We start from the raw sequence: 25980 nt of genomic DNA, 5'->3' as shown, positions 1-25980 counted from the left end.
AGCAGATAACACACTGATGATGTGGAGGGCACAGCAGATGACTCACTGATGATGTGGAGGGCACAGCAGATGACACACTGATGATGTGGAGGAAACAGCAGATGATAAACTGGAGGGCACAGCAGATGACACACTGATGCCATATGGAGGACACAGCAGATGATACTGATGAAGTGGCGGACACAGCAGATGATACACTGGGGGGAACAGCAGATGACAGCAGATGAAATTTCGAGGGCACAGCAGATGACAAACTGATGATGTGGAGGACACAGCAGATGACACACTGGAGGGCACAGCAGATGACACAGCAGATCACACACTGGAGGGCACAGCAGATGATAGCAGATGACATGTGGAGGGCACAGCAGATGACACACTGATGATGTGGAGGACACAGCAGATGACACACTGGAGGGCACAGCAGATGACAAAGCAGATGACATGTGGAGGGCACAGCAGATGAGACACTGATGACACATGGAGGACACAGCAGATGTCACACTGATGATGTGGTGGACACAGCAGATGACACACTGAAGGGCATAGCAGATGACAGCAGATGACATTTGGAGTGCACAGCAGATGACACACTGATGATGTGGAGGACACAGCAGATGACACACTGGAGGGCACAGCAGATGACACACTGTAGGGCACAGCAGATGATAGCAGATGACATGTGGAGGGCACAGCAGATGACACACTTATGATGTGGAGGACACAGCAGATGACACACTGGAGGGCACAGCAGATGACAAAGCAGATGACATGTGGAGGACACAGTAGATTCACACTGACATGTGGAGGACACAGCAGATGTTACAGCTGAGATAGTTTGTAGCAGAATGAGGATGGAGCCGGTGTCCTCTGATGTGATGTACTGGGTGAGATGTTACCTGCAGTGCATTATGGAGTCTGCATTGTCCTCCACCTGTCACTTGTAAATGAGAACCCACGGAACAGGCGGTTCTCCTTTATAGACATCGGTGGCTCCTGTGCTTCTGGTGGTGACAGCAGCTCATCCAGGGGTACATTTTCCCTGATTGTAACTGGGGTCTACGAAGAAGATGAATCAGATTGGTCACATAATAGACAGGTAAATGCCGAGCTAATTGAGCAATTTGTTACTGTATGTGTCATAATGGAGAATAATAACTAGATAGTGTGCAAGCTCTTCCCGCTATTCTATGTTATGCTATCCTATATGCTGCATGATAACATAAAACATCAATATATTAATACAGAGCTGCTACCAGAAATGAGAAAATGACGTAACAGAGATATGTAACCGAATTGATGAGATACCTGGCTGATTTTCGGGTTATTACATTGTAGGGCTGGTTTTCCTTTATACATTATAAATACATTTCAAAGGAAAAAATTACAGTAAATTTGTAGAAAGTAACTTAAACAAATAAAGGAAAAATTTGTCTGTTTTTTTGCAATTGAAGTACTAGCTATGAGAGGTTATAGAAGTCCTCCTAAGAATCATTGAAATAACAGTGTGCTTGCAGCCTGTCACGGCTTTGCAATTCCTAATGTTGGTCAGCAGGGGCGAGGTGGAAGAGCGAATGCCCAATCGTTTAATGGAATTTTCAAAAACATTCCATAAAATATTCTCCTCACTTTGCATTTGGCCACAAAAGACTAAGGGGCCTATTCATCATTACATAATTATCACTAGTGATAATTATGTTTTAAACTCAACACAAGTTTAAAAAATATTTTGGAGGCATTCATCATGCATCCCTAACAAAAGTATCACTTCCGAAAAGCTGCGCTTTCTGCAAAGTCAGCTTTTCAGAAAAGTGATCCTTTTCCCCGACAGCTGAAGTATCCATAAGGATTTCCTCACTGCTGAAAGTCCCCCCCCCACCGGCCCATCCCAGCCGGTACAGTGAGCTGAGACAGTGGTCTTGTACGCTTCCACCCCCCTGCCGGTGTCTGATCCGGCTCTCCCCTCACAGCGGCTTACACTTTCCAGCCCGCGGCAGTCAGTATCTTATCTGGCCAGCCCCCCCTCCCCTCCACCCCCACCCCGCCGCTAGCAGCAACCAAGACTAGGAGCTGTGACAGTGGTCCAGCATGCTTCCACCCGCCGGTGTCAGATCCACCTATCCCCCTACATCTAGCGCTGGGGTGCAATCCGGCTCTCCTCCAAATCCCCCTCCCCACGGGGACCGGTGGTGTCAGCTCCGGCTAAGTCCCCCCCACACCCCCTGCTGGTGTCCGATCCAGCTCTCCCCTCACAGCGGACGCCAGTGTCTGATCTCGCTTGCCCCCTTTACCAGCCTGTGTTCAAACCGGCGCTCACCCCTCCCACCCCTGCGGCTGTTAGATCCTTATCCTGCCGGCCCCCCCTCCACCCCCACCCCGTGTGTGATCTGGCTCCCCCGTGGCCCCCGCTGTTCTGTAGCTGCACAAGCTTCCCCCTGCAGGTGAGCACAAGAGGACCTGAAAAGGAAGCCTGTGACAGCCCAGAGCCACCGGAGGTAAGTAACAAGCTGGAAGGATCTGAATAGACCCCTTTGCTGCACACGCTTCCATGTAATTGGCAGCTTGTGCATGGTATCGGGTGCTGAACAGCCCCAGGAGGGAGCTTCCTGAGCTGTTCAACTCACCGTGCTGTTTAGTCTTCTCGCACCCTCTTGAGGGTGCGAGGAGATATCCGACTAAAGTGCCAGCCGCAAGGCAGTTATCCGGCTTAGCACGTCGCTAACAGCCTCATGGCCGGCACTTTAGTCGGAGAATGACGGCTCTTGCGGCTAAACACCCAGGTTAAGTCGTGGAAACTGGCAATCTCCGACTTAACTGCTTCCCAACAAAGTTAAGTATTGCTGTGAATTGAATAGTTCCAGGCGCTCCCTTCCAGCACTATTCAACATCACAATGCATCAAATCACCACCCCATGTAAGCACTTCACTCATAACACATCGCAGGGAATGTTGATCTCTTTTTGCCGATAACCGATAATTGATAAATATGTTCGTAGGTATTCATCTAATCTGAATTTACCAATAAAGTGAGGAACACCATTGTATCAGCAGGACTTTGCAAATCTGTGACACAGAATATTCTGCCAGAAGATTCGCTTTTGTGTGACAATTTCCTACAAAGTCACTTATCTCTCCTCATCATCATCCATCACTGCACCCAGTAGTCTATGGGATAATGTGACTGCATGATAGCGCACACATGGCATAAACTCCCATCTTATTCATATACTTACAGGCTGCAAAATAAATGGGGGAGTTGTTCTTCCAGCCTCCAATTCCTCCCAGTTGATTGGGCAGAAAAATGGATGACCTCTCAGATTGCTGCACATCACCTGTCTCTTCTTTGGGGACTTGCTTAGGAGCTATCGTAGAGATAAACAGAAACGTATAGGCTGTTAATGGCAGACAAGCACCATTAGACCAATTTCATCCTTATTTCTAATGGCACTTTATTCTCAGGACGCCATGTATAAAATCCTTTATCTTTGTTTTTCAACTACATTTGCTGGAGGCTTATTCAACATAAATGCTATTCTTCTAGTAAAATAATATTTGTGACGTTAATTGTCTGTGGAATAGCACCCAGCAGCCGTAGAGCTGCTACCGAGCCGCCTGGATCTCCCTTAGTTAGTACATTCCCGGCATTTAGCTTTATCCTGGTACCAGTTGTCCTGCCCCCTCATCATGATGTCATGACAGCACATGTTTGGGGGTCAGGGCTGGCAAAGTGCGAATTCTTGCCCTGTTATGCCGTGACTGTATCATTATTCTATATTGTTTTTTACTAGTATTTATCAGAAAGTGAGTCCTCCAAAAGAGGACACAATATGGGAAGTAATATGTATAACTAAATATCTGATCAGTGACATTAAACCCTTTTCCTGCCAATGATAATACGACGCCAATGCAGCCAGATCTCCTATATACCTTACTTTATGCCTAGCTAATAATGACAAATAGAAGGTATGTAATAATATTATCCAAAGCCTATTCCAACTGCAGCTTCATGATAGCTGCCCTGTCAATGGGGCAGTCTTATCAGAGCAAACTTCTCACCCGGCCATTGAATACCCTTTCTCCGCTGGCACAATAACCCGGGTTATTGCCGGCTGTATCCGGGTCACCGCTCGGTGTACAAGGGTCCTTGAAAAATAACCCAGTTCTTGTGACCCGGGAATCCAACCCTGGTTACTGAAGCACCCGGGTTTTGGTGCAGTGTAAACAGCGTGACTCGGGTCACGGTGACCAGGGGCATGCCTTAATCCAGCAAATTGGTTGGCTTCAGTAGCACTTGGAGTTGACATCATCTACACCCATCCACTATAACATTGGAAGACCTGGGTCACGGAAGAGCCAAGTCCATTGTGAACAGCTAGACTCAGAAAATAACCCAGGTCCAGCTGCCAGTGTAAAAGTGGTAAAACCTGGCTGCGAGCCGTGCTCAGTGTCACAGGTTGGAGACGGGTTTTTGGTGGAAAAGTGGTATTACACATTACTGCCTTGCTAGGTGGGAATACTGTGACTGCAGACACTTAGGGGTATATTTACTAAGGTGCGGGTTTTTAGAAGTGGAAATGTTGCCTACAGCAACCAATCAGATCCTACTTAACATTTATCTAGCACTTTATAGAAAATAATAGCTAAATTCTGATTTGTGGCTATGTACAACATCTCCACTTCTAAAACCCTGCACTTTAGTAATTATACCCCTTATAGCCTTTGCATTTAGTGCAGGGATGGGGAACCTCAGGCCCGGGGGCCATATAAGGCCAGCAGAATCATTTGGTCTGGCCCTCGTTGCTTTTTTCTGCTAGAATGGCACCCTGCAGCCATAATCTATGCAGCAGTGCCGCCTGGAGCATCCTTAGGACACTTAAAACAGGACACACCACTGCCCTTACAGCTGCCCGTTGTTGTAATCACCGGCATTTTTGACCCGCGCCCCTGTGTGACTTTACACGGAGGGGGCGTGGCCTGCACCAGGCCCGCAAATAATGTTATATATATCAAAATGGCCCTCGGCAGCAAAGAGGTTCCCCCCCCTGATTTAGTGTGTGCTTAGTTAGAATCTAGGTCTTATTTCCTCTGTGACTCCATGTTCTCCGGACCCAGTTATACGCGTGTTTATACTCACTCTAAGAAGGATGTTCCGGATCTCTGGATCGAGGTTCTTTGGATACGTTGGGGCGTCATACATAACAGAATACTCAATCTTAATGGTCTCCTCACCGGCATAAAATGGGTAGGACCCAGTGGCCATCTGATAGAAAATGACCCCAAATGAGAAGATGTCCACCATGCTGTTATATGGTAAATCACAAAGTATCTGTGACAACACGGAGAAACAAACAGTTAGTACATTGTCCATCCTGGCAGGAGGCACCGAGTTAGGCTGTTATTTGTACATACTGGTCCTAACGTGCACGCTGCTGCGAAAACCGCAGCCATTTTTCTGGTGTTTTGCGCATACGCTGTGAGGAAATTGTTGGAAAAATGGTGGCCACGCCATTTCCTTGGTGATCTGTGCATGCGCAATAGACTCCGGGCACACAGTAGTGCCCAGAGTCTATTGATTCTGTAGAGGCCGGCCAGCTACGTCAGTTAGTTGCCAGCCGCTGGAGTGAGAGGAGGGGGCCTGTGATGGGGGATGCACATGGGCCCCCTCCTTTCTAAAGATGCCTGTGGTGTCACCCCTCAGCAGGTGACACCCAGGTGTGGCCCACACCCCCTGCACCCCCTTTGTGACGTCACTGGAACCAGGTTATGGTGGGATAAATATGGAAATGGCGACATGAGAAGCCTGTAGGGGAAGACTGTTACTTACCTCTGGGGCCATGTAACCTGGGGTCCCCACACACTCGCTGATCGTTTTATGGCCATGGATATTCTTTGCTGCCAGGCCGAAATCGGCAATCTTCACATGGCCGGCTGCATCCAGGAGAATGTTGTCTGGTTTCATGTCCCTGTGAGGAGAGTGAGTGTAAGTTCTGTTTGTCAGAGAACTGCCAGCTGTAGAACTTGGATTATTGTGGAAAAAGGTCCCCAGAGTGACATAATAAAAACCAATAGAGTGTCACAGTGCTGGATGCAGCAATGCAGAATGCAGCTCACCGCGTATGCACCAAGCTCCAGAATTCCATACATTCCGGGGCTTGGATGTAGTGGGTAATGCCATGTTTAGATGGCTTTGTCCAATAGAAGCCTATGGGCTTGTATTCGGAACTCCCCCTGAGAGGAATACCTCCCTACACTCCCCGCAGTGCGTGCGTCACTCACCGCATGTGCAGAAGGACTTCTGGGTAACAAACCCGCGGTTCTTCTATCACAAAAGACAGGCCTTACCGGGAGAGCTGTCCTTTTTGATTTTTTTCAAGCATACAGCGTTAATAAATAATGTTACGCTTGCGGTGAGTGGCGGGATGCATCGCATGCACTGCGTTCTGCGTCCCGCCCTCTGCATCCTGCCCACAGTGCGATGAAGGGACCTGTAACATGAGATGTGGTCACTAGGATGACAGTCGCTGCGGAGAACAGCTGCATACAGTCACTATCCATGGGGTGGGGTGAAGGGGGAGATAAGATGGTGCGTGGAGCGGTCATAACAGTCTTACCCCAAATATCATGATGATACCCAGAAATGAATGACAAGGACATAACAGCTACACTGTAACTCTATGAGGGGGTTACTATATGTGATCATTAGAAATAATACATTACCTGTGAATGATTCCCCTCGTGTGCAGGAAGCGCAGCCCACATACAAGTTCTGCTGCTATAAATCTGATGGGGAAGAAAGAAAATAATTATCAGTAGAAATATTGTGAAAGTGAGATGACTGATAATAATGAGATGGCACATTCCCCCTGATATCGTCACGGGAAACATTGTCACACAGGCTTCCAGTACGGCTAAGTAACACACTGGAGCCCTAAGTCCAGGAGACTCTTTATTATACACAGACCTGTCACCATGGAAACCTATAATGGTCCGGCCTGGATTTGCTATGCTGGGTGCACACTATGAGATCCATTGAACGCTCTATCGTTACGACACATAACGGAATAACAGTTAGTGTGGATCGCATAGTGTGTACTGACTCTCTGGGTGCTCCCACAGTTGCATGAGATATCATCTGGTTGGCCGACATATCATCCTGGTACACATTGGCAAGTGTGTACCCAGCTTTAGGCTGCATGGGCCGAGCCCTACTGCATTAGATGTACAGAGGTGCTGTTATTATCTCTCATATTAATAATGATATTTACATATTATAAACGTTGGGCCAGATAGGCTGAATTATTTCCATGTATTGCTGTTATACTGATAGGATGCTATGGGGGATGGGCACCAAGATGTGGAGATAGAGGAGCGGCTATGGGGCAACAATGAAAGGAGCCTAGTGGGAGAAACAATGGAAATTTGGGCTAATCTTACACCACAGCCAGACACCGGCCTCAGCACCGAATGTACCCATTGTCACTCTTACCTTGTAGTACTGATGTCAAAAGGGGCTCTGCAATCTATGAATTGGGTCAGGTCTCCCCCACTTAGGTACTCCATGATGAAAACTACATGGTCCTGTGTAAGAGACAGAGAGCATGGCATCAGTTACATTATGGGCATTACTCTGACACACAGCAGACAATACTCCCCACATACCTCCCAACATTTGTCCCAGGTGAATCGGGACTTCTGCACGCCAAAGTGGGCGTGGCCAGATGACAACCCCCTCTTTGCATCACTAAGGAGCGTGCCCAGCACCTCTGAGATGCTGGGCTGCCCCCGAGCTTCCCCCCCGTACTGTGAATAGATGCTGTGCGCATGCGCACATCAACTATTCTCACTCTGCATACTCGCTGCTCTGCTCTGCAGGGCAGCAGTGTATGCTTCCCCCAACTGCCCCCCCCACCGCGGGACACTGCAGCCTGTGGGTGGGACAGCGGGACAGTCCCAGAAAAATGGGACTGTCCCGCTGAATGCGGGACAGTTGGGAGGTATGTCACCATGCTTGCCTACTATCCTGAAATGGCAGGCAGACTCCAGAAAATTGGGTGGAGCTCCCGTCCACCTGGAAAAGTGGGTGAGATTCCCAGGCCAGATGCCACCCCAACACCCCTGCACCCCACTGCACTCTATCTGCAGCCGTCTACTTGAGGTTGGTCTGGGGGGAGGGGCTGGCAATTCATGTAATCTCCAGCATTGTGTAGCGAAGGGCCGGGTCATGATGATGTGATCACGTCTTCACTCCAATGCCGCTTCATGTCCCAGCCACTCCTTTTCCTACTCCACACCACGCCCACCACTATGTCGACCATGGCCACACACCCTAACAAATAAAGTGAAAAGCAAAAAATTGTATTTGTGGCGCAGGGCAAAGTCGTGTGACCATCAGCCAGGCAATCCAGGGGGCATACAATCAGTGTAATCGCTCCTCTTCCCTCCACTGATCCAGAGAAGACTGCTGCTGCTGGTCAGCCTCCCTGGTCCCACCGCAGCCCAGCATACATCAGGGTCTGGTGGGCTGGGGAGACACAGACTGCTGCTGCTGACAGGTAAAGGGGGAGGGGCACAGCGTACTCTGGTGGAACGGTAACCTGATAGGAAAAGTGTTACCGTTACCACAGCAAGAACGGTTGTTCCTCATACACATTATTCAATTCATTTACATAATATATATTTGCAATAACATAGCCAGCAAGCTATGACATTGGATAGTCTGACTGTGACCTATAGGAGGAAGGTGATACATACAAGTGTCTTGAGAACAAGAACTGTTATAATGAACCGATGAGATACAATAAATATTTTATTTTTATTAAGCAAAGCTGTTACTCTGTGTAATAAGACGTTAGTCATCATTGTGACAGAGACTCTTACCGGTGTCTGGAGCGCGGCATATCCATGCGTGAAGAACGCGCTCTCCCCTGTTATTTCCAGGATGTCTCTCTCTATGAACATGGAGTTCCTAAAGCTGCTCACTAATGTCCTCTTTTGTACCATTTTCACAGCCAGCCGCTGTCTGGTGATGGTATGGGAAGCCAGCAACACCTGGATGAGACAGAGAGTGAGGACTGGGACCCCAGGGAGCAGTGCAGTATGTAATGCAGGCCGGGGGTGACGTTACATCACTGGTACTAAGGGACAGAAGCAATGCACAGTGGGCCTGATTTAGCATGGAATGCAAGGCTGCGTTCGCATGTACCCATTTGCTGCGAAACTATACGAATGAATGCGATCACACGGCAACTGCAACACTATACCAAGATGCCAACCGCTGTATTAATCCACCCACTTCCCATTACATACATCCACAATTCAGCCGGAACATCGGTAACATCGAACCCATACGCACAGTTGTGGTTGACCTGACCATACCTCACAGACTGCTAAACTTCCTGTCGCCATCTAGACCTCGCGTATGCTATTGCAGGGGCTTCATTATGCACGCCCCTAACGGCATTCAAACGCACAGGCATGCCTGCTTTCCACTGACCACCCCCATACAGTCACTTCCTGTCAATCAAAGTGCGATGGGACTGCGTGCTAACTGTGATCGCTTCCCTATCGCAGCTCCTGGTTCGCGCACACGCACTGCGTCTTATACACATGCGCAGAATGCAAACATCAGCCGGCTGCGTGCGAAGGCAGCATTGCAATCCAACCTGAATCAGGCTCAGTGTCCTCAGCTGCGGAGCCTGCAGAGCCAACACTCCCAGAGATCATTGTACAAACAGAAGGTGACAAGACAAAGTGACCACAGCGTTCTTCAGAACAAGGTGAGAACACACCCCCACCCCCCCTGTGCCATCTGTAATCTGACTGTCAGTCACCGCACCCCACATACACTAACATCAGGAAGTGCTGCCTGTCACTGCAAGAGACCACTCCCCCACACTGGGGACCCCCTACACATAGCGATAGCATCAGCATGGGGGAGCACTATGGCATATGTGAACTGAGGTTTCTGTGTGGCATAATGGGAACTGGGGCACTACAGTGGACTTAACACATTTGTGGTGCTGTGAGTATTTTCACATTATACTTTTTAATAACATCGCCAACATATTTTATTCATCATTTTATTGGGTAGGGGCCCCCACAGGTTAGCTGCCCTGGGGCCCCTACAAACCTTAATCCAGCCAAGCAGGAGCAGTCCAAAAACAAATATGGAGAAAGAGCAAGGAAAACGCTGCTGTTTCCTTCAGAGTTGCCTTTTCAAATGGACCCCATTGTATTTTTAATGGAGAGCGCCCATTGTGTATATAATGGCTGATAAATAATATGATGCAGCAAGTAAGGTTCTTATGTCATCAGACGGTCTGTTCTGTTTGCTGCAGTGTTTACAGGGAAGTCAGGAAAATCCCTACTGATCACTTACCTTCCCGAAACTGCCCTCTCCGATCTTTCCATGGAAGGTTAAACTTTCCATCAGGTGAGAGGCAGCCGATGTCTCAGGGGAGCTGGCTGGGGGGTTCTTACTTCCACCTTGTGATATAAATAGAAATCAGCATTTTTTATTGAAATTAACTTTGTGTTTTTTTTCAGGGCTGTAACTAGGGTAGTGTGACCAGTGCCATGGCACAGGGCACCGCAGGACAGGGGGTGCTGCTTGTGCCTGTCAATTTCCCTGTTTATTATAATTCTCACTTGTAGCTTCCTCTTCTTTTATCCCCAGCATCTCCTGGCTTCCCCTATCTCTCTCCTGGCCCATCCCCATGAGGCCATGGCCCTTTTTTGGGTACACTTTCTTATGTCCCAATTTGAAAAATGAAGGGGGGGGGGGACGCCTATGATTTTCTGGCACAGGGCACCAAAAAGTCTAGTTACAGCTCTGAGTTTTTTTCTGCCAATGTAACTTTTTAAATGTTACAGATAATTATAGCATAGGGGGCGGGATGCATCAAGCCCAAAATGCGGTCAAAACCCCGACAACTGCTGTTTTCTGAGGTTTGATCACATTCCCCATATGCCCCAAACTCAGAAAAGTGAAACTTTGTGGAGCTTGTACCCCATAGCCTAATAGGAGCTTATTGTCTTCTTACCGCATAATTCCCCAACAGGGATCCAATAGGATCCTTCCCAGTGTCCCCCACAACTTGTGCTGGCCGACAGACACGCATGCGCAGAAGGACTCCTGGGTCATAAACCTGGAAGTCCGCACACCGGCTCTTATTGGAAGAGCTGTCCTTTACATTTATAATCGCAGTTGTACATACATACCGCACTACTGTATGCGACTAGTGGTGCAATGTATGATATCCAAAATGCGATGCATGATATATCCTGCCCAGAAAGAGAGAAGTATACAACTGGGGTCATGTGTTATGAACCATTAGGTACAGTATTAATGCTGGTTTTCTGTAGTACCCAGTCAGTATATTATTACGTGGCTTATCATATGTTCTTGGGGTGCGACAGAGATGAAACAGATTAATAAGGGGTAAATCATCCTGACTACAACATTGGATAGGACAATAGAACAACAAAGTGACAGGTGCTGTAGAATAGTAATTATTATATAATAAAGAGGTTGCATAGAGCTGGGTGATAGGGAAAAGATGTGAAGAGCGGCGAGAGGTGAGAGAGGGATTGAGACATTATACCTATAACAAGTATATAGTGGTAATACTGCTTATAGAGAGAGAATGAAAAGTGGGGCTATCTAATAGAGCTCATTACGCCTGAGCCAGAGATGGACGCAGTACACACAGCAGCATCAGTGTCTTTGGATGCAGCTGCAGTGTGTAAATATACTAAAGCTGCAGGAAGCGTCATGCCTGTGTGATCCGTTGCTGCGTCCGAGAATCCGCTGCTGCGCCACCCCCTCCCCGCTCCCAAATGGCCGCAACCTGTCAACCAGGCTGTGGCTTAGGGGGCACTGCGTGCAATGAGGCAGAACCCGTTCTGCACATGTGTAGTCCCCCCACCATTGGGTTTGAGTACAACTCTGTATCAGGCCCAGTTAGGGAAAGAGAAGGTTTAGCAGAGAAATGCACCAGTTTGCTGCTAGATCATAATGATTTACCTGTAAAATAATAAATCTTTGTGCTGTGTACATGGGGCCTGAGTTACTGCACAGGAGATAATTACAATCATGTCACATACAATGTATCACACGGAGCATGTGCGCCAGTATTGTGAGCTGCACGTAACAAACACTTAGCGCCCCTTGTGCTTGGTGAGGCGGTACTGAGTTCATGAGCAAGTCCAGTAGTGTAAGATAACTTGCGCCTCCCCGAGCAGCGCATATATGTAGGGTTGGAGTTACGACTGACTTGTGCGCTTGTTCTTGGTGCTTACACACAGAAATTAGTGGCGTTGAGAGAAGGGGTTCTCGTTACTCATGTCATTTGCACATTGGGCAGGGAGAATGAGCAGGCTGCTGCTGATGAGCTGCTGTCTCCTCTCTCTGTAAGTGTTACGGGGGGGGGGAGACGATCTGCCCCTGGCTGATGGGGACAAATCCAGCCCCCCTTTCCAGCCTGCTGCACAGAATACTTTGTAAACAAATTGTTGGGAAGGGGTCGTAGCAACACCTCCACCAGTACCCGGCCCAGTCTCCACCCTCAACAGCCCTGACATCAGTACTACTGTAGCTGACACCTCACTTACTTCTGTAATAAAATTTGCAATACATTTCATATTTTTTAATATAAATAATTTACCTGCTGTTGTCTTAAATTTCTTTTTACCGCCATAGCCCTCAGTTGTGTGAGACCGCTTATTGCCCCTCCGGTGTGACACAGCTATCGCTGTACTGATGGGCGTGCTGGGTCCCTCACCTGGATTTTCTGGCTCCTCCTTTTTCTTTTTTTTATTCCTCCCGCTGTCTTTCATCTTGTCTAGGGGCCTCTTAATGGCCGCTCTGTTACTGCTGGTCTTATCCACCTTCCTCCTCTTATTTGGGGCCTCATCTGACGGCTTCTTAGATCTAGTCTGACTCTTCTTTTGAAGAGTCTTTGAGGCTGTCTCAGCTGCCCGGTTCTTCTCGCTCACCTGAGTGCCTCCTTCTTCTAGGATATTGGGAAGGTCTCCTCTCACCTCGCGTACATCCTCCTTATTCCTCCCGCTAGGAGCCTCTAGCTCCTCTGCAGCGCACCTGTTCTTCTTTGGTCGCTTTCTCTTTTTTGTTCTCATGTTATATATTATATATAAACACAAGCTCGCTAAGCACAAGAAAAGCACCTTACCACTGGAAATGGTGAAGGTACAAAGAGGGAAATTATGTTGATAAGTCACTGAGCCAGCAGCCAGGTGACATCACAAAGCAGTTTGTGACATCACTGTCCCTAACACTCTTGGTTCTAAGGGTTGAGAATCCTTGAGGCTGTGTCTAATATATGTATATATATTATATATACAGTACACACACACATACAACAAATGAAAAAACGCTATATGTCAGAGGTTCCCCAAACTCGCCACTACAGTCCAGGTTTGAGGATATCCATATTGAGCCCAGAAGGTTAAATCACATTGACTGAGGTGCTAATTAGGTCACCTGTGCTAAAGCATGGATATCCTTAAAACCTGTACTGTAATGGTAGAGGTAGGGAACATCTGTCATATGTGATATCATAAGTGTACTAGAATAAAAGTGTCCTTTTGAAACAGTGTCAGTCTAGAGTGATTAAACAGGCTCATTTGGCTTGTTCTCATTGATATCCCAATAGTTGGGGTTGTGCATCCCATACAATCTGAAAGTATAACCCTCCACCAAATCACCCAAAAATAAGGTAATATCTGTCTATCTCTACTGGCTGCTTTTTTAATAATATATATATATATATATATATATATATATATATATATATATATATATATATATATAAATATTACTCCCAGTTCCCGCTAGTCTGCCATAGGCCATTTTTCTGCCTTAATCCCTCTGATTGTCTCTTATTATTCTCAGCTGGTATTAGACAGGATCGCCAAATTACTGCCCACCCTCTTCCTAGTACTCCCTACGACCTTCTGGGCATGCCTGGGACTAGTAAATGTGCAGTGATTCCAGGCTAGGCTTTAGGTTCATTAATGAAATCACGGCTGCACTGATGCATGCACGGGACCCCAGACACACCCAGGGGAGCAATGGGGGGGGGGATGATGTAATGTTGATAAAGCATTGACCCAATGGACTGCCATGTGAATGGTGTTACCGAATGCGACTGGCCCAGTAACAGAGCTGCATATCTGCATATTGGTACCAGGGAGTAGCTTAAAATTATCCATTCTCTCTCCCATCCCGACAGGGGTAGCCGCGCCCTGTGCAGCATTGGCTTCGACAAGCGCAACCGAAAATGGGGTGTGGTCTAATTACCGTAGACCATGCCCCTAAATGACAATATTTGTGGACATGCCCACATGGCATGCCTCCGGTGTAACGTCAGGCTGGGGGAGAGCCCAGCACTTCCCCCAGCCCTCTCCCTGCACAGAATGGATGCCATGCACATGCGCTCAGCTTCCCTTCAGCTACTCCAGGGTCCTGCACTGCCACACAGCTGAGACAGTGGGGCTGCCCAACCCCCACACTGACATAATGCTGCGATTCGCGGGTGTATTGGCAGGGGGCGGGGCCTATTGCAGTGAAGTGCCTGCCCCCATTAGAAGCCTACCCTGCTGCTGCCTGTTGCTGTAAATGGAGGTAGGGAAATATGTATGTGCTCCTGACTGTCCCTCCCCCCTCTCTCTGTCTAACTTGCTCATGACTTCTTTCTCTAGCTTCATCCCTATCCCTCTATCTATCTATCTATCTATCTATCTATCTATCTATCTATCTATCTATCTATCTATCTATCTATCTATCTATCTCATATCTATGTATCTCATATCTATCTAACTCATATCTATCTATCTATCTATCTATCTATCTATCTATCTATCTATCTATCTATCTATCTCATATCTATCTAACTCATATCTATCTATCTATCAAATCTATCTAACTCATATCTATCTAACTCATATCTATTTATCTATCTATCTATCTATCTATCTATCTATCTATCTATCTATCTATCTCATATCTATTTAACTCATATCTATCTATCTATCTTCTATCTATCTCATATCTATCTATCTATCTATCTATCTATCTATCTCATTTCTATCTATCTATCTATCTATCTATCTATCTATCTATCTATCTATCTATCTCATATCTATCTAACTCATATCTATCTATCTATCTATCTATCTATCTATCTATCTCATATCTATCTAACTCATATCTATCTATCTCATATCTATTAATCTATCTATCTATCTATCTATCTATCTATCTATCTATCTATCTATCTATCTATCTCATATCTATCTTCTATCTATCCATCTATCTATATATCTATCTTCTATCTATCTCATATCTATCTATCTATCTAAAATGCAGTTTTCTGGGTTTTACCGCATTCCCCATACGTACAAAGCACCAGAATGCTTTGTTCTAATTTGTAACGCCATATTCAGGTGGCGTTACCCCATAGAAGCTTACGGGCTTCTTATCGGGACACTACCCCTTGGGAGGGATCCCTCCCATCACCCCCTGCGGCCATCTGCGTGTTGCGGACATGAAGTAGTATACCGCAATCCTTGCCGGCCAGTGGAGAGTCTGGAGACAAGGGGCATAGTAGTTGTGTGGGGCCATAGCAATTTTATCGATGGGGCCCCCACAACTTAATTGCCCCGGGGCCCCCACAAGCCTTAATCCGGCCCTGCCCGGCGCTGTCCACCATCATGACCGATGGTCGCTATGTTGATCCCAACCTGAGATCTCGATTGCAGCGCTGGGCTTCCAAATGCAGCAAGGGGTGTCAGGTACATTTGCATTCATTGCTGAATCAGCCCCAATGACTGTTCTAAGCTATACTAAGCTAACCTATAATAATTACACAACACATGATCTTTTTAAACTATAAAGATTTATTTTTAACAATTTTCAAATAATTTTTTGTTTTAATAAACCAAAATTTTTTTAAATTAATGAAATAAATTGGACATCCTCTTCACCGTCTCCTGCATGCGGCCCAAATAATAACTCATGAGCCGCAATTCTTCAAATATTTAAAAAATCGCCTGTTTCCACTCAGGCCTCTGACGTTCTGCATCTGAAAATGAAAAATAAATAAAGCAAATCTTCATATTTCTGTCACTTTATGTACAAATGCAAACAATAACATAAAATACAAATGTATGCTCAAAAGTAAGCAAAGTAAAGGTTCATTTAAAAAAATACAAATTAAATAAGTCTAATGTCGGGTGCACACCTGACGATGTGTTGTCTGAACAGGCGGATATGAGGACATATCGTCTGCATTGGCCAATGTGTACCACTGATGATGGGTGCTCCCACGCAGTGTCAGCAACATTGCCTGGCGGACCTGCATGCATGAAACTTGCTGCAATTGATAAGTGGTGCAGAAGAAAACAGATGACAGTTGGTAGATGATCAGCTGGAGCACCATTATCATACACAACAACTTTCTATACTTCTTCTTGTGAATGTTTTATACTTGGTGATAAATGTGGCCCTTACATTTACATTATGATTTACCCAGATTCAGAGATGTATGTTCATCCAAGGATACGTTAGTATAACATACGTAATGCAATATGTAATATCATACGTTCAGCACGGGTTGGGTATGAAATCCTGGCTGTCGGGATTCCGCTGGTCACAATACCGACAGCCAGAATCCCGAAACCCATCGGGGAGACACATAAGTATTTTTCTAACCCCTACCCTAACCCTCCCTCCTCCCCTATGCCTATCCCTAACCTCCCCTCTTGTGCCTAAGCCTAACCTTCCCCTCCCCACACCCTACAGCTAACACCCCCTCCCCGGTGCCTAACCCTAACCTCCCCCCTAGTGCCTAACCCTAACCTCTCCTCTAGTGCCTAAGCCTAACCTTCCCCTCCCCACACCCTACAGCTAACACCCCCTCCCCGGTGCCTAACCCTAACCTCCCCCTCCCCAGGGGCAAACGCAGAATAATTAAAGGGGGGTTTCCGAATCTCCAATCTCAGAAATTTTTTTTTTTTAACAAACATTACACACACACATATACATATATACATATATATGTATATATTAGGGATGTGCAGGCTCGGTTCTACTCGGTTCCGTTCGGTTCTTTTTACCGAATCTTATTGGCTATCCAAAACTCGTGACAGCTGAAACCCAATAAGATCCGGTAAAAAGAACCGAACGGAACCGAGTAGAACCGAGCCTGCACATCCCTAGTATATATATATATATATATCTATACACATACATGCAAATACACATACTGTACATATATATATATATATGTATATATATATATATATATATATGTACACACCCACACACAATTACATGTAAATAGCTAGCACTGGTAAAAAAAAACATCAACAACATTGAAAATATAAAATAAAACTTCCTTTATTTGTAATAATGCCAGGGCTACTCATGTGTTGGAAGAGCATCCATGTAGAAGTATTCTTAAGCAATTACTCTAGAAAACATTGAGGTTTTCAAAGAGTTAACTCACCATTGTGACTGTCCGAGTTGTGGGAGTTGTGGAGAGAGCTCCGTGCAGCAGCCAGCGTGTGTAGAGGAGGAGGGTTTAGAAACCTGAGTGCAGAGAGAAGGTTCCCTGTCCTGCCTCAGCGTGATAGCTATCTATAGTTAACAGAGGTGCTAGGTTTTTTGACAGCCCGTGCGGAGGAAGGCTTGCCTCGGGCTGTCTGTCTGCTCCCCACACCCTAAAACTAACACCCCCTCCTCGGTGCCTAAACCTAACCTCCCCCTAGTGCCTAAACCTAACCTCCCCCCTCCCCGCACCCTACAGGTAACACCCCCTCCCCAGTGACTAAACCTAACCTCCCCCTCCTAGCACCCTACAGGTAACACCCCCTCCCCAGTGCCTAAACCTAACCTCCCCCTCCTTTTATTACATAATTGGTCATAACAGAAATAAAGAAAGGTCTTGTGTGTATATATATATATATATATATATATATATATATTAGGGGTGTGCACCGGCCACTTTTCGTGTTTTGTGTTTTGGTTTTGGATCTGGATCTTTCTTCGTGTTTTGGATCTGGATTGGTTTTGCCAAAACCACCCTTCCGTGTTTTGGGTTCTGGGTTTTGTGTTTTGGATCTGTATTTTTTTAAAAAAAAGCATAAAAACAGCTAAAATCACAGAATTTGTTGGTTTCTCTGCTCCTATGCTATTATTAACCTCAATAACCTTAATTTCCACTCATTTCCAGTCTATTCTGAACACCTCACACCTCACAATAGTGTTTTCATGTCCAAAAGGTTGCACCGAGGTAGCTGGATGACTATGCTAAGCGACACGAGTGGGCGGCACAAACACGTGACCCATCTAGGAGTGACACTGCAGTGGCAGACAGGATGGCAGTTAGAAAAACTAGGCCCCAAACTGTACATAATGCAAAGAAAAAAAAGAAGTGCAAGATGGAATTGTCCTTGGGCCCTCCCACCCACCCTTATGTTGTATAAACAGGACATGCACACTTTAACAAATCAATCATTTCAGCGCCAGGGTCTGCCACACAACTGTGGCTGAAATGATTGGTTCGTTTGGGCCCCCACAAAACAAGCTGGCAATTAATGTGTCCCTGCACAAACTGGCTCTACGGAGGCAAGATGTCATCCTCATCCTCCTCATCCACCGATTCCTCACCCTCTTCAGTGTGTACATCCTCATCCTCACAAAGTATTAACTCGTCCCCACTTGAATCCACCACCACAGGTCCCTCTGTACCTTCTGGAGGCTGGTCTCCCTGGAAGAGCTGATAATTCATTTTGATGAACATCATCTTCTCCACATTCTGTGGAAGCAACCTCCTACGCCTTTCGCTGACAAGGTTCCCGGCTGCACTAAACACTCTTTCGGAGTACACACTGGAGGGGGGGCAACTCAGGTAAAATAGAGCCAGCTTGTACAGGGGCCTCCAAATTGCCTCTTTTTCCTGCCAGTACAGGTATGGACTGTCTGACATGCCTACTTGGATGCTGTCACCGATGTAATCCTCCACCATTCTGTCAATGGTGACAGTATCATATGCAGTGACAGTAGACATGTCAGAAATTGTTGCCAGGTCCTTCAGTCCGGACCAGATGTCCAAACTTGGTCCTGCCTGCCCTGCATCACCGCCAGCGGGTTGCTTAGGATACCTAAGTTTTTTCCTGGCAGCCCCAGTTGCGGGAGAAAATGAAGAAGGAGCCGTTGACGTGTCACGTTCCGCTTCAGCTGACAGTGTGTTCACCAGCAGGTCTTTGCACCTCTGCAGGCTTGTGTCGGCCGGAAAGAGAGACACCACATAGGCTTTAAACCTAGGATCAAGCACGGTGGCCAAAATGTAGTGGTCTGATTTCAACAGATTGACCACCCTGGAATCCTGGCAAAGCGAATGAAGGGCTTCATCCACAAGTCCCACATGCCGAGCGGAATCGCTCCGTCTTAGCTCCTCCTTCACTTTCTCCAGCTGCTTCTGCAAAAGCCTGATGAGGGGAATGACCTGACTCAAGCTGGCTGTGTCTGAACTGACTTCACGTGTGGCAAGTTCGAAGGGCTGGAGAACCTTGCACAACACGGAAATCATTCTCCACTGCGCTTGAGTCAGGTGCATACCCCCTCCTTTGCCTATGTCATAGGTGGATGTATAGGCTTGTATGGCCTTTTGCTGCTCCTCCATCCTCTGAAGCATATAGAGGGTTGAGTTCCACCGCGTCACAACCTCTTGCTTCAGGTGATGGCGGGGTAGGTTCAAGAGTGTTTGCTGGCGCTCCAGTCTTCGGCACGCAGTCGCTGAATGGCGAAAGTGGCCAGAAATTTTTCGGGCCACCCAAAGCGTCTCCTGCACGCCCCTGTCGCTTTTCAGAAAATTCTGCACCACCAAGTTTATTGTGTGAGCAAAACATGGGACGTGCTGGAATTTGCCCAGATGTAATGCCCGCACAATATTGGTGGCGTTGTCAGATATCACAAATCCCCAGGAGAGTCTAAGTGGGGTAAGCCACTGGGCGATGATTTCCCTCAGTTTCTCTAAGAGGTTGTCGGCGGTGTGCCTCTTACTGAAACCGGTGATACACAGCGTAGCCTGCCTTGTAACGAGCTGGCGTTTCTGAGATGCTGCTACTGGTGACGCTGCTGCTGTTGCTGCGTAAGGTGATACATCTACCCAGTGGGCTGTCACAGTCATATAGTCCTTAGTCTGCCCTGTTCCACTTGTCCACATGTCCGTGGTTAAGTGGACATTGTGTACAACGGCATTTTTCAGGACACTGAGGACACTTTTTCTGACGTTTCTGTACAGTCTCGGTATCGCCTGCCTAGTGAAGTGGAATCTAGACGGGATTTGGAACCGGGGACACACTACCTCCATCAATTGTCTAAATCCCACTGCACTAATGGCGGATACCGGACGCACGTCTAACACCAACATAGCAGTCAAGGCCTCAGTTATACGTTTTGCTTCAGGATGACTGCTGTCGTACTTCATCCTCCTCGCTAAGGACTGTTGGAGGGTCAATTGTTTAGTAAAAGTAGTGGTGTTCCTACTTCCTCTCTGGGATGATGAACGACTCCCAGCAGCAGCAACAGCAGCAGCGGCAGCAGTAGGCGTAGCAATGCAGGATCCTCCAGAGGAATCCCGGATAGGAGAGTCAGTCATGCCAGTGACATGGCCTGCAGGACTACTTCCGATCCTGACTAAGGAGGAAATTGACGAGGAGGGAGTTGACGGTGTGGTTTGCAGGCGCTCGGATACAACAGGACAACGGGATTTAGGTGTCCCTGGACTGCTTACGGTCTTAGCCAAAGTTTCTGAACTTGACAGTAACTTTTTATGAACGCGCTGCAGGTGCCGTATAAGGGAGGATGTTCCTAGGTGGTTGACGTCCCTACCCCTACTTATTTCACCTTTACATATGGTACATATGGCAAGACAGTTGTTGTCCGGATTTGGATAGAAATATTGCCAGACCAAAGAGGTGGAATGTTTGGTCTTCTGCCCAGGCATGACCGTGATGGGCTTTTTCATCCCACGGACAACAACTGTCTCCCCCGGAGCCTGATTTAAACAAACCACATCACCATCAGAATCCTCCTCGCCAACTTCCTCCTCAGCGCCAGCTACACCAGTATCCTCATCCTGTTGTACTTCAACAGTGACATCTTCAATTTGCATATCAGCAAGTGGACTGTGGGTGCTCCTTTCAGCACTTGCAGGGGGCGTGCAAATGGTGGAAAGAGCCACCTCTTCCCGTCCAGTGCTGGGAAGGTCAGGCATCGCAACCACCACCACACTTGGACTCTCCTTGGGGATTTGTGATATCTTCTTAGAAAGCACAGTTCTTCGCTGTGCTTTTGCCAGCTTAACTCTTTTGATTTTTTTAGTGGGAGGAGGGCTTCCATCGTCATGTGAAGCTGAACCACTAGTCATGAACATACTAGGGATCGACCTTAACCGTTCCTTGCCACTCCGTGTCGTAAATGGCATATTGGCAAGTTTACGTTTCTCTTCAGCTGATTTAAATGTCTTTTTCAAGGTCATTTTCCTGAACTTTGCCATTTGGGATTGTATGTGCCCTCTACTATGACATTGGGCATCGGCCTTGGCAGACGACGTTGATGGCATGTTATCGTCTATGTCATGACTAGTGGCAGCAGCTTCAGCACTAGGAGGAAGTGGTTCTTGATCTTTCTCTATTTTATTTTTATCGGAGAAAGTTTGGTCCTCCATTTATGTTATATCGATTTGATATATACGTGCGGCTAAACACAGAAAATAATTTTTTTTTTGGTTTGGACTGGAGTGTACTTTCAGGGGTTACAGCACCCTTTAACGGTCAAGCCAGCCGGCCCTTTACTTATGACACAGGCGCACGCTTGGCACTACTTTGTTGATGCACGTGCGGCTACTGCGCACACAATTCACAAACACAGAAAATAATTTTTTTTTTGGTTTGGACTGGAGTGTACTTTGGGGGTTACAGCACCCTTTAACGGTCAAGCCAGCCGGCCCTTTACTTATGACACAGGCGCACGCTTGGCACTACTTTGTTGATGCACGTGCGGCTACTGCGCACACAATTCACAAACACAGAAAATAATTTTTTTTTTGGTTTGGACTGGAGTGTACTTTGGGGGTTACAGCACCCTTTAACGGTCAAGCCAGCCGGCCCTTTACTTATGACACAGGCGCACGCTTGGCACTACTTTGTTGATGCACGTGCGGCTACTGCGCACACAATTCACAAACACAGAAAATAATTTTTTTTTTGGTTTGGACTGGAGTGTACTTTCGGGGGTTACAGCACCCTTAACGGTCAAGCCAGCCGGCCCTTTACTTATGACACAGGCGCACGCTTGGCACTACTTTGTTGATGCACGTGCGGCTACTGCGCACACAATTCACAAACACAGAAAATAATTTTTTTTTTGGTTTGGACTGGAGTGTACTTTCGGGGGTTACAGCACCCTTAACGGTCAAGCCAGCCGGCCCTTTACTTATGACACAGGCGCACGCTTGGCACTACTTTGTTGATGCACGTGCGGCTACTGCGCACACAATTCACAAACACAGAAAATAATTTTTTTTTTGGTTTGGACTGGAGTGTACTTTGGGGGTTACAGCACCCTTTAACGGTCAAGCCAGCCGGCCCTTTACTTATGACACAGGCGCACGCTTGGCACTACTTTGTTGATGCACGTGCGGCTACTGCGCACACAATTCACAAACACAGAAAATAAATTTTTTTTTGGTTTGGACTGGAGTGTACTTTCGGGGGTTACAGCACCCTTAACGGTCAAGCCAGCCGGCCCTTTACTTATGACACAGGCGCACGCTTGGCACTACTTTGTTGATGCACGTGCGGCTACTGCGCACACAATTCACAAACACAGAAAATAATTTTTTTTTTGGTTTGGACTGGAGTGTACTTTCGGGGGTTACAGCACCCTTAACGGTCAAGCCAGCCGGCCCTTTACTTATGACACAGGCGCACGCTTGGCACTACTTTGTTGATGCACGTGCGGCTACTGCGCACACAATTCACAAACACAGAAAATAATTTTTTTTTGGTTTGGACTGGAGTGTACTTTCGGGGGTTACAGCACCCTTTAACGGTCAAGCCAGCCGGCCCTTTACTTATGACACAGGCGCACGCTTGGCACTACTTTGTTGATGCACGTGCGGCTACTGCGCACACAATTCACAAACACAGAAAATAATTTTTTTTTTGGTTTGGACTGGAGTGTACTTTGGGGGTTACAGCACCCTTTAACGGTCAAGCCAGCCGGCCCTTTACTTATGACACAGGCGCACGCTTGGCACTACTTTGTTGATGCACGTGCGGCTACTGCGCACACAATTCACAAACACAGAAAATAATTTTTTTTTTGGTTTGGACTGGAGTGTACTTTCGGGGGTTACAGCACCCGTAACGGTCAAGCCAGCCGGCCCTTTACTTATGACACAGGCGCACGCTTGGCACTACTTTGTTGATGCACGTGCGGCTACTGCGCACACAATTCACAAACACAGAAAATAATTTTTTTTTTGGTTTGGACTGGAGTGTACTTTCGGGGGTTACAGCACCCTTAACGGTCAAGCCAGCCGGCCCTTTACTTATGACACAGGCGCACGCTTGGCACTACTTTGTTGATGCACGTGCGGCTACTGCGCACACAATTCACAAACACAGAAAATAATTTTTTTTTTGGTTTGGACTGGAGTGTACTTTCGGGGGTTACAGCACCCTTAACGGTCAAGCCAGCCGGCCCTTTACTTATGACACAGGCGCACGCTTGGCACTACTTTGTTGATGCACGTGCGGCTACTGCGCACACAATTCACAAACACAGAAAATATTTTTTTTTTTGGTTTGGACTGGAGTGTACTTTCGGGGGTTACAGCACCCTTAACGGTCAAGCCAGCCGGCCCTTTACTTATGACACAGGCGCACGCTTGGCACTACTTTGTTGATGCACGTGCGGCTACTGCGCACACAATTCACAAACACAGAAAATTATTTTTTTTTGGTTTGGACTGGAGTGTACTTTCGGGGGTTACAGCACCCTTTAACGGTCAAGCCAGCCGGCCCTTTACTTATGACACAGGCGCACGCTTGGCACTACTTTGTTGATGCACGTGCGGCTACTGCGCACACAATTCACAAACACAGAAAATAATTTTTTTTTTGGTTTGGACTGGAGTGTACTTTGGGGGTTACAGCACCCTTTAACGGTCAAGCCAGCCGGCCCTTTACTTATGACACAGGCGCACGCTTGGCACTACTTTGTTGATGCACGTGCGGCTACTGCGCACACAATTCACAAACACAGAAAATAATTTTTTTTTTGGTTTGGACTGGAGTGTACTTTCGGGGGTTACAGCACCCTTAACGGTCAAGCCAGCCGGCCCTTTACTTATGACACAGGCGCACGCTTGGCACTACTTTGTTGATGCACGTGCGGCTACTGCGCACACAATTCACAAACACAGAAAATAATTTTTTTTTTGGTTTGGACTGGAGTGTACTTTCGGGGGTTACAGCACCCTTAACGGTCAAGCCAGCCGGCCCTTTACTTATGACACAGGCGCACGCTTGGCACTACTTTGTTGATGCACGTGCGGCTACTGCGCACACAATTCACAAACACAGAAAATAATTTTTTTTTTGGTTTGGACTGGAGTGTACTTTCGGGGGTTACAGCACCCTTAACGGTCAAGCCAGCCGGCCCTTTACTTATGACACAGGCGCACGCTTGGCACTACTTTGTTGATGCACGTGCGGCTACTGCGCACACAATTCACAAACACAGAAAATAATTTTTTTTTTGGTTTGGACTGGAGTGTACTTTCGGGGGTTACAGCACCCTTAACGGTCAAGCCAGCCGGCCCTTTACTTATGACACAGGCGCACGCTTGGCACTACTTTGTTGATGCACGTGCGGCTACTGCGCACACAATTCACAAACACAGAAAATAATTTTTTTTTGGTTTGGACTGGAGTGTACTTTCGGGGGTTACAGCACCCTTTAACGGTCAAGCCAGCCGGCCCTTTACTTATGACACAGGCGCACGCTTGGCACTACTTTGTTGATGCACGTGCGGCTACTGCGCACACAATTCACAAACACAGAAAATATATTATTTTTTTAGCACTTGGGGGGAGCACCCCTGATGGACAGAGCACCCCCTGGACAACACTACAGCACTCCTTTAGGACTGGGACACTGCACAGGACTTTGGAGTGGACACAGCCCCTATGGAGAACTGACTGCACAACACAGTCCAGCCAGCCCCTATGGACTTTGAAGTAGTGGACACAGCCCCTATTAACAACAGCAGCACAGCACAACACAGCCAGCCCCTATGGACTTTGAAGTAGTGGACAACAGCAGCACTACACTACACTACACAGCCCTAACTCCCACCCTCCCTCTTCACTGTCCACAGCCGAGTGAGAAAATGGCGCCGACGCGGGTACCTTATATAGGATCCAAAACCCGCGAGACTCGGAAGGCGGGATGATGACGTTTTGCCTCGATTTCAGATCCGAGTCAGGCGGGAAAAGTCGAGCCTGACTCGGATCAGACTCGGATCGGGGGGGTTCGGGGGGGTTCGGATTTCTGAAATCCGAACCCGCTCACCCCTAATATATATATATATATATATATATTCCTATGGTTATGTTAATGTCATTTAGTCATAAGGTAGTCTTTTTGTTTGAGGCCACACCCCTTATTATGAGACCACGCCACCTTTCTGGCAGCAACTGATTATTTGGAAACCCCCCTTTCAAAATCCTGCGTTTGTCACTGCATTTGGAGGTGATTATTGTGTTGGAGGACGTGGAGTAGGAACATTTGGTGCAGCAGCAGCACCATCACACATCTGCACATGTGTTACCCTTACACATCCTTCTAGAAATTATTGTATGGGAAAATGCCCAATGTCTTTT

At 47.1% G+C, this 25980-nt stretch overlaps 1 protein-coding gene across 1 annotated transcript; it reads right to left on the bottom strand.

Moving 5' to 3' along the window:
- Positions 1-909: 909 nt before the first annotated feature.
- On the bottom strand, positions 910-13137 carry LOC148538587 (protein kinase C delta type-like). The gene is made up of 9 exons (XM_088453262.1): positions 12666-13137; positions 10379-10485; positions 8878-9048; positions 7487-7578; positions 6718-6780; positions 5825-5963; positions 5135-5326; positions 3234-3362; positions 910-1059 (listed from the first exon to the last, which is right to left on the bottom strand). Exons 1-9 carry the CDS (start codon positions 13135-13137, stop codon positions 910-912), a joined length of 1515 nt encoding a protein of 504 aa, XP_088309388.1.
- Between the last annotated feature and the right edge of the window lie 12843 nt (positions 13138-25980).

This window comes from Taudactylus pleione, unplaced genomic scaffold, assembly GCF_031769625.1.
Source record: "Taudactylus pleione unplaced genomic scaffold, aTauple2 ptg000039l, whole genome shotgun sequence".
In the NCBI taxonomy this organism is placed as follows: domain Eukaryota; kingdom Metazoa; phylum Chordata; class Amphibia; order Anura; family Myobatrachidae; genus Taudactylus; species Taudactylus pleione.
This window is presented reverse-complemented; position numbering and strand designations above follow the sequence as displayed.